The sequence below is a fragment of the Pocillopora verrucosa genome, chromosome 12 (genome assembly GCF_036669915.1).
Source record: "Pocillopora verrucosa isolate sample1 chromosome 12, ASM3666991v2, whole genome shotgun sequence".
In the NCBI taxonomy this organism is placed as follows: Eukaryota; Metazoa; Cnidaria; class Anthozoa; order Scleractinia; family Pocilloporidae; genus Pocillopora; species Pocillopora verrucosa.
This window is the reverse complement of record NC_089323.1, coordinates 3,306,057-3,316,516: the sequence shown is the minus strand read 5'-3', so window position 1 is coordinate 3,316,516 and position 10,460 is coordinate 3,306,057. Positions and strand designations below refer to the sequence as shown.

The window sequence follows — 10,460 nt, the reverse complement described above, 5'->3', positions numbered from 1 at the left end:
GTCAAATCGACCTATACGCCATATTTCACTTAATGAGACAAAGAGGCTTACAAAGGGGGAGTCACGGGCACCCAGGATCCCCCCTAGTCACACCCTTGGATGATTATTCCTCAGAGAAGGAGAGAGAGGAAAGATACCTTACACTTTTGAATATTTTATAACCGCAAAATTCATGCAGATGCATTGTAAATTTATTTTACACCAATCACTCTACACCCCTCATTAACATTTTTATTGTATGGTTATACATTGCAGTATATAATTCTGGAAAACACCATTAATAAACAGTTTCCATGTTTTTCTCTGATCCACTACGACAGCAATCGCACCTAAAGAATCTAAGTAATAATTTGAGTATCAAGCTCTCAGCTAAGTGTTAGTTGAATGGAAGAAATTTTCCCCGACCCCTACCCCCACAAATATGCTTACAAAGTAGGGTTGCGAATTATTAAATTTTCTTGCACTTCATATGCGAGAGTTAGGTATAAAATGCTTGAGCCAAGTTGTTCAAAGAGCTGTTGACATCACTATCAATAAGATAAATGCTGATAACGTTCTGAGCGAACCACACGATAGAGAAAACTTATATTTAAGTATCTTATCCCCTTTGTCCTACCCCCTCATCGACGGAATTCCCATTACTTCTTGCATCCATAAAAGAAAATAGAAAGGAAAAAAAAAATCCATGTACGATGGCAAAGCCTGGAGCTCACGTGATATTCACGAACTACTGCGTATATATTTCTCGTTCCGCTTTACGACATTTTCTTATGAATGATAACTGACAGTCACAATTACTGTTAATCAGCGGAAAAAAGCTCTTGGGACACTTCATGAAAAATAAATGTAAAAACCGGGTTTCAGGTTTCTTTAAAAATTCTCTCGTTATCGCCCTATTAGCACTAGTATATCAGCAATGCCTAAGGAGTAGAGACGAGAGGCAAGCACCAATTCGACCATGTAAAGAGACAAAAACACATTAAGGTCTGATTATTTAAATGAGGTTTAGCCGTAGCTCAACAAACTGCGTCTCAAACAATCCTCAATTTAGCCTAATCTATTTTTCTAAACGTTTATTTTTGCGAGCAGTGTCAAGAGGGCCGAAAACCAACAGTGGATGAACATTTAGTTTGTTAAATCAACCCTCTTATAGAGAAAGCCTTAGACACACTGATTGACCCAATATGTGTCCCACAGAATTTTTCTCTACTGATCGTAATTTTAAATAAGAAGATGCTAGAGAAAAGACTAATGACTGAAAAAAAAGGTCAGTCTTGGGGATTTTGTAATGAAAGTTCTCATGCAATACCGAAAAAAACGCTTGGATATGCCGACAAAAGAATACCAATCCTCAAAATATAGCTTCTTCTTGCGAAGCTGGGACCATAATAGCACACAAGGTTGAGTTAAGGTTAATGATAATTTTGAAAAAATACGCATGCGCCTATCGTATGTACGTACGTTCATGAATTCACGGTCACCTTAAATTACTTCAGTTTTTGAGTAGTAAGGGTTTTTCCGACCTGAGGTGTCATCATCGTCGATAGCAGGGTTATAATGAGGCCCGTTAGAAGACAGGTTCTGCATTGACATCGAAGGTGTCCAGGTACCACTTTCCATGGGCTTTGCCACCTCATTGGAGTGATTCAAGTGATGCTTTGGGTTATTTTCTTGATATGCACCCATGCCACTTGCCGAGCTTGGTTTTGCTTTATCCATGTAGGCATCAGAGGGGCGATCGAGCAGGTAGACATTATCCATATGTTGTTCCATCTGGTACGCTGCAAATGGGTACACTATCATTACAGCGAAGAAATCTTCGACGGGATTGCCATAGATATTGAATTCTTCACGGATGGAGTAGCGGATGGAGGTGGCATAAGCGAAGAATCCCATCAGGAAGGCCCACGCGACGTAAGAAATAGAATCCACGACTGGTTCCAACGCCATCAGGATGACCCAGAGGTAAAATAGGACCGCCATGATCGTCATGTACCACCATCTTCCATGTTTTCCTCTTTCAATCTTGTAGGCAGCATTTCCAATCGAGTACCACGGGGCAAAGATGGCTAACAAAACCCTGCCGACTTTTTCTAATGTTGGGCTGCTCAGGACCTCTAGGAGGCTTGTAGTGAACTGAGGGCCATTTGGATCGAGGTCACCACCTTCCATCTTCACAGCCCGCCATAGAGCCACGCACATAAAACAAAGCAGTACGGTGTAAGGGACACCGGATGCTATTGACATAGACTGCAAGGCCACAAGGCCCTCTTCGCCACCAGCATTCAACAGAGCTGTAGCTGTTGCACCCTCTGTCAGGGCCCAGAAGATACGCTGTATGACAGGAGGTTCTGGATCTCCATTTGCTGACAGGCAATCAATCACAAGAGAACCACTATCGGAACTGGTTACGAAGTACAGAATGACACTAATGAGTGAGATCACAGAGAGGAACGTTCCAAGGTCTCCATACTGTTCCATTACATCAAACCACATGTCGTTCTTACCTCGGCAAGACAAACGGTACAGACCATTCAAGGAGGAGGTCGCTCCTCTCCCTCCTTTTGGGGAAGAGCACGTTATGTTTGCTAATTCGGCATCACGCTCCATCTTCAAGCCTGCACTACCAAAGATACAAAACCACAAGAATGCATAGAGAATGGGGGCTGTCATTGTGCCGTGGATGAATTGACGGATGGTTCTTCCCTTGGAGATCTTCGCAATGAACATGCCCACGAACGGTGACCAGGCTATCCACCATCCCCAGTAGAATATGGTCCAGTCGTTGAACCATCGTTCAGCTTGCTTTCCATCGGGTGCATTTCCCAGTTGTGCGAAGGCATCTGTATGGAAACCAAGTTGGATGATCCACTGCGTGTAGTAACCAATGCTCTGCACGTAGACGTTCAGCGCATGCCAAGTATTGTCGGCGAAGAAACCAATCAGCATGATGAACATACCAAGGGTGAAGCAAATCTCGCTCAGCCGACGAATTCCAATTTTCAAGCCGCTCACCACAGATGCTGTTGCACAGGCTGTGACGGCCCAAATGATGATAATCTGGTTGGTATTGGAAAACTCGATGGAAGGGTTCAGACGCTTGAAACCATTGTTCATCTGCATGACACCAACGCCAAGACTGGTGCAAACTCCAAACATGGTGCACACTACCGAGAATATGTCCACAGCATCACCCATCCAGCCGTAGATCTTGTCACCAATTAGAGGGTAGAAGCAGGACCGAATGGTCATGGGTAGGCCTTTTCTGTAACCCACAAAAGCCAAAAGAAGACCCACCACTACATACACAATCCATCCATGGATTCCCCAGTGAAACAAGGTCAAGTTGATGGCATCCTGGGCACGCTGATTATCGCTGTACCTAAATGTTTAAAGAAACAGAAATAAAGAGCGACTAAATGAACATTATTAATCGAAATTAGAAGTTTTATTTCAAGGGCTTCTGTCTGCGTAGTTTTATATTTGGGTTAGCCAGGCATTGAACCCAGACCTCCCGACCCAGAGCCCAGAACGCTACCTGGTGAGCACTGTGCATGCGTCTCCTAAAATATAGAGACATACTTTTTGATCTGTTAACTCCATAGGTTGCGCTCCAAGCTGAGGTACAACTGGAAATGACATTAGTTAGCACTTAATTAACTACCAAAAAAGCGTGAGCCATCAAGAGCGTACCTACGACGTTATTTTGACCTTTCAAGGCCTTATCAGCATGGTTTTGGGTTTTGACTCAGTCAAATTACTTTCTCAGGATAAATTGTCGAGTTATTTACGAATTTATGTTCTCCTCAATACGAAGAGACAATTTAGATCGCATTCGATTGTGGAAAGTAACAGCACCATTTTGGACTGAATCCGGACTAAAACTAATTGGTTTCTCAGCGTAAACTACTGTTTTATTTACCTGTCCCAATAGCGATTCCCGTATTTCCCAGGTGCATAATGCCAAACAGGTTCAGCTGAAAGTGGAAACAAAAAAAATTAAAATCAGTGATTCGATTATTTCCCGATCAAGCAAGTTGTGTAACACAACAAAATTACGAAATTGTAACAGACCATGACGAGGCTTCATAGACGGTCAACTTAAATCCCTAGGCTTCTCTCATATGTTCATTTTCCTCCAATTTCACGTAGTTTGGTTTGGTTTTAATTTGCCTATAAGAGGTGAGAAATTTTTTAAAAGACAAAAAGGCATGTAATTTTGTTAAGCGTTCCCAAATGTTGTGTTCAAAGCTTTTCTTCTAAGAAAGAATTGCGATGAATTTTATTTAACAGTTCCTTTTTTACATAAGCCACAAGACGTTGTTATCTACTAATGCCCTAACCCAAGAAATTGTCGAAATTTTTCTTGATATTTGAAATCGTAGTTTGTCAGCCAAAATATCAACTCTCCAAATGAGGTTTTGTTACATTTCGATTAGCGGGGGGGAAGCTATGTGTGCGCTGGTATGAATGTCCTCCTTTAATGAGCTGTCACTAATATAAGAGACCAGTCATATTTTATCGCCGGGGGAGGGGGGCGTCGAAGGATTGACTGCAAACGACGGGGGAAGACCAGATGAATTTTATTGTGACACAACCAAAATCCTCCTAACCCACTCCTCCCCTCCCCCCTCAGTAATAACCGCTCCCTAATATGGAGAAGAGAAGAGTTTGCTTGTTGCTGCTTTCAGTACTGGACGCCAATGAAAGCAAGCAGATGTCCAGTTGGCCAAATGAATTGACTTTCTAAAAGGTACTAAAAGAGATTTATATATGGGAACTCAATGATCCCAGCTTACGAGCATTCAGTAAAGATTCAATGAAGTCTTCACAAACATTACAGCGCCTTGAAATGTCCTTTATATAGCAATCTGACATAGATGATTGACGACTTCTATGGCAGTCGGAAAACGCAGGTCATTATGGCAGCCAGAATTCTCGTAGTCGGCTACAACAGTGCCAAATTTCACATTTCACTGTTCTACCAAACTGCAATGATATGGTGGAATAATTCATTATCTCTTCAACCATAGTGAAGTACTCAACCGTCAAATGACTAAGAGTGCAATGTTCTTGACAAAAAGCCCGGGAGCCCGTTTCTCGAAAGTTTTAGCGGTGCGGTATCGAGCTCGAAGCCACATTTTGAAATTATGATCAAAAGAACAGCTAAGCAAATTTGAATACCCTAACCATCCAATTTCATTTCTTTCGCGGATAGTTTTATTGTATAATTTCAAAACTGGAATGTTGGAATTTTGCCACAATTGAATTGAAAACTTTCCATTGTAATCTGATTTTGAAAGAAGCTTAAAGTTCTAAAGAAAATGTCATGCTACGTCGGCGGGCAAGTGAGAAAAAGACGGAGCCGGTTACCATTTATAAGTTTATACTCATCTGCTCATGACTGATGATCATCCAATTGGTTTTCAAAGCATTTGCCGTTGTTGAAGATAATGGAATCTTCCAAAGTACACGCCAAATGTTTTTTTTTCAAACTCTTGCATGGAACCGTACACTGGATAGCAGTTCAGTTTACGGTAAAGTTTCCGCACAGCCCAATACTATTGTAAAACAAATCTGTTTTCCCAACGGAAATGTATTGTTTTTGTCATTGTTTTTTCTGTTCAAGAACTGAATGCATAATGTAGGATGGGGCTGTGCGGAAATTTTACCCAGTTTACAAATGTTCCTTTCAAAGATTTGACATCACTTAAAAAACGTTTTTGCAATACGCTTTTTTGATTTCGTTTCGCTGTCTTTTTCTTCCCGCAGAATTGAATATTCAATGTTGTGCTTGACTGACTTGTCGCTGAATTGTTTTTTGTGGCGTTGCGAAAACAAAGAAGAAATTGTTCTTGAACGTGCCATTAAACTGGTGACCCGCTATGTTTGAGTTTCTCTTTTTATAGTCCATTGTCGTGCATTGGCTGAGTTTTCTAAGGAGGTCAGTAACACCTGACCACGGCGTGCGGAAGAAACGTTCTCATCAGTTTATCAACAACGATTGGTGCGTGAGGGTCTAGTAAATTCACACATCTCATTAACCGATAAGCTTATGACGCGGCGAAATATTAAGTGCATTCACAAATAATGGGAAGACTATGTGTGACAAAACGGTACAAGAGCGTGGATTTTAACAATCAAACTGCGTCAGTAATTGTACTTTTCCGTTCCGAGACCGCAACTATTTTCCACTTCATGACCGTTTTGGAAGTACTCGAGGAGATTAACAAGTACAAACGACAATTCCTTTATGTGAAAACACTTGCCTACATCTCTCTTAGACTAATTTATGAAGAGATTTACGAGATACACAGAACATTGTTTATTGCGAACGGCAAATAGTTCAGCATTTACACGTTCAAGATTTACACAATAATGGTGAAGAGATTTGCATTTGTTTTGACTAGCTTCAAAACTACACAATCTCAAATGGTGGCTTTGATATTGGTTCAACAGAAAATGAAAGTTAGGCGAGTGAAAAATGTTACAAAACGATAAATTTTCCACTCTTTACATTGTTTGTGGGTGCGACCGCTGCACCTCTTTTCAACTCGAGGACCGTATTTACAAATACTGTCGTAAATTAAACGTGTGCAATAACGCCGCCAAATTCCTTTGCCAAGGAAACTTAACTAAGAGACATCTCTAGATGGGCGCCTGTGTACTAATATTGAATGCGATATAAATCATCGTTACAGCGAACAGCGAACGCAAACGGCAAAAATTTAATTTTCGCTGTCATTTGTTTACGAAGTTCACAGTCAAAAGCATTTGCACTTTTTGTTAACAGATGATATTTGTTATTTTTCTAGCGAATCTAGTAAAGGGTTATAAGGAAAGTAAGCGAAATCAGTGGTTCACTTTTTCTTTCCTTTTCGCAGTAAACGGTTTCTAGATCTTCCTGTTAGCTGACGGTATACGTATATAACATAAATAATTAACACATCTTACCGACTCCGAAATAGAACAACCCAATGCCGATTCCGGCGGCGAACAGCATAGTAAAATAAGTCAGATCACTGAATTCCGGTTTGTCATCTGGTTTTCCAAGTTTCATTTTTCCATACTTGGAAAAGTAAAGCACAACTATGAACAGCGCCCAGACATCTTGGGTACCGATATACATCCACGAGAAGACCTCCGTAATCCATAACATCCACCCTGACATCTCTTTGTTCGCGACGTCGGCTTGGACTGCGCACCAAATCACGAAAAACCAAATGATTGCGGCGGAAAGAAACGTGACAACTGGGTTGAAGCGGAGAAAGATACCAAGTTTCACACTACCGATTTGGCCCCATTTCCAATTGACTCGTACCCAACGACACCTTTCTGCAGCGTTCTCTTCGATCTCCATTGCTTTGCCTGCCGCCAAGTTGAGTGCTTAAAGGACAACTAGCAAAGTGCGCCGAAGCACCGGAAGAAGTATGTAAACTATGTTTTGTGAGCCACCAAAGCGTGATGTTGGCATTACACATCCGCCCCTTGTTAATTCATATTGGTCCTTTGCTGACTAAGGCTTCGGCCAGGGGCAAAGTACAGAACACTTTCATACAATTATAATGCGTCAACTGCAATATGTATGAACTTAAACTGCGAGACCGATTATTATCTGACTGACCATGGATGTGCTAGTTGATTTACTAAGCAGTAAAAAATGAACGTGGGAGAGTACTGATTGTTAATAAAACGGTTATAGAGGGCTCAGTCAGAAACGATTCAAGTTGTTTCCAAAAAACTAGAGACGAGCAAGGGTTGCCCAAGGCTCCGCAGATCAGAATTGATGTTAGCGTTGCTTGGCTAAAGAGAAGGTAGAATTTCCGCGCAGCCCCCTACTATATTATGCATTCAGTTCTTGGATAGAGAAAACAATGACAAAAACGATACATTGCCATTGGGAAAACAGATTTGTTTTACAATAGTATGGGGCTGTGTGGAAATTTTACCAAAGAGAATGCAGATAGAAAGTCAATAGCGGCCAGTGCTTTCCTTTTGGAAAGCTCGCTTGTTGAACTCCCAAGACAATAACTCCATTAGATTCTTGGAGACGGCGACGTAATTACGAAAAAAAACCAAAACAAAACAAAAGCATTGACTAAAATCCCACTTCACAGTTATGCAAATAACTTAAAAACAACAAACTCCACGAACGGTACATGCAAATTATTCAATTTGCCAACAGTTCAACTTTGTCCAAAGATACTTCTGTGTTTCTGTGTCTTTTTCTTAACCAATGTGTGCTGGTTATTGAAGTCCAATAACAGCTATTGCTGAGTGTTAAAGTGATAGCTTGTTCTTTTTCTTTTCTTTGATGGTAATAAAGAACCATTGTCAATACCGTTGTTACCTCAGGCGCGCTCTAGGGCTTCAGATAATACACAATTATTCGAGGTGGGGGGAGGATGCTTGGGTGCAGTTTTTCCTTCTCAGTCTATTCTGTGGCAAGTTATTGACCCCTCCTCAGTCACTTCGGGCAAATGTAACAACTCTTTAACTGCAAATCTTTCCATTTCTAAATCCCTACTTACGAAGATTTTCTTACCTCAAACTGCCATTCTTGTAACTTTATCGAAAACGCAACATCATCATAGCCAATCCAGTCATAAAAACGCGACCGCATCAAGTGGCTTATCTTCAATAACCGTTTCCTAGGTGATACCACCCCTCGGACACTTCCCCATATCATCAATTTGTCATCACATGGTATTTTTTTAATTAAATGTGTAGGGTTACTACTAAAATTGTCACTTGTCATTATAACATTGCTGGTAAATTTGTCTACTCAAATTCTATTGCGCGAGCGTGCTTCATATTCTTATTGTGACGTCAGCAAACAAATCCCTCGAGGAAAAAATTTTTCCATCGGGTTGAAAATGTTATAAAAACACTTCTTGGGAATTGGGAAGTTTGGAAAGCACTTAAGAAGCTAGAGTTGCTCTCGGCTACGCCTCGAGCAACTCTCACGCATCTTTCGTGCTCTCCAAACTTCCCGCGTGCTTCATATCTCGATGAACGCACGCTGACGTATGAATCAATTGTTAAATATAACAGCAATTTTTTTTCTCCATGGGAACCACGTGGAATTTTTGTGGCGTGGACTGGCCAATAGAAGACAAACAGCAACTCAAAAGTTGCTTTGGGCGATGCAAAGTCTCTCTCTTTGATCGAGTACGTCGGTGATGTTAACATTGATAAAAACAAAAATATTTATATAGCGCCAAATCCTCTAGTCGTCCATGGCACTTTTCATAAAAGATTATTAAAAGGGAAACAAAAATACATAGGAATAAACTAAGTTAAAAATTTTAAGATGATTAGACATATTTATCATTTAAAAAAAATTAAAAAGAGTTATAGGCCTGTTTAAAAGATACGTTCATTGATATTCATTGATATAAAAAGCTTAGCCCTGCGTCGCTATCGTTACCCAAATGCACCACACTCAGCAGTAAATTTTCCTTTTTACATCTCTTTTTATATATATATTTCCAAAGTGTACTTTTGGGAAATCCACGGGGGGGGGGGGAATAGGTTGGAACAGTAATTTTGGAGCAGAAGGCGATACAGTATCTCTGTGCGGCTCTGCCCTTCTCTTCCCCCCCCCCCCTTCAACCCGCCCACTGGCGTGAATTCCACAACATTTCCCACATAACTTACTGTTTTTGTCTTAAAGAAAAGACTCAGCTCTATAAGTTATGTTAACTCCACCAAATTATGTTTTCAAGCCTAATTGTGCGTCAAATCAATGCATGCAAAAATTTTTAAAAAAAGGAAAGGTTGTTGATGCCTTAAAAGATGTATTATCAAAGTAACATTCGTTTTAGAAAACAATTTTGATTTGACTTACAAAGTTTTTGTGGGCGTTATTCCCTTTTCCTAGGACAAAACATTAAAGGAATTCCTATGGTCAGTCGCAAAGGAAGGGAAGAAATACTACCCGAAATTGAAAATTCGAAACATCCACGGGACCTTGAAAATACGTGCAGGATAACGTGTGGTTGTGGTTTTGCATATAAATAATGAAATAAGCATTTCAATTGTGGTTTGCATTTGAACAAAGCTTTAATTTATCCAGAGTGTTAATTAAAAAAGTTGTCTTACAGTTTCTACGTCATAGATTTAAAAGTTAAGATGACCCTGTGGTGAGTGTAATGAGTCACGTAAAACATTATTCGTCGACGGACCCATCGACTTTGACGCATGTTTTTTAAGAAAGAAAAAAAAACGTCCTCAGGAAAATCGTTGTCTTTATTCAGGAATGCTCAAAAGGAAGTCTTAACCCTTTATCTCCTATAAGTGACCAAGGCAGAATTTCTCCTCACAATATCAATACATTATCGAACAGACAAGTGATGAGAATAAAGAAAAATATGAATTAGGAAATCATTAGTTGATCCGATACCAAATTCTCCAAACTAATATCACGAGAACTATATGGCAGAAGTAAGGAGAAGTTA

At 40.3% G+C, this 10,460-nt stretch overlaps 1 protein-coding gene across 1 annotated transcript; it reads right to left on the bottom strand.

The window, feature by feature from the left end:
• Positions 1-218: 218 nt before the first annotated feature.
• Positions 219-7,444, bottom strand: LOC131783224 (glycine betaine transporter 1). The gene is made up of 3 exons (XM_066159123.1): positions 6,955-7,444; positions 3,923-3,977; positions 219-3,382 (listed from the first exon to the last, which is right to left on the bottom strand). Exons 1-3 carry the CDS (start codon positions 7,358-7,360, stop codon positions 1,483-1,485), a joined length of 2,361 nt encoding a protein of 786 aa, XP_066015220.1. The 5' UTR covers positions 7,361-7,444; the 3' UTR covers positions 219-1,482.
• Between the last annotated feature and the right edge of the window lie 3,016 nt (positions 7,445-10,460).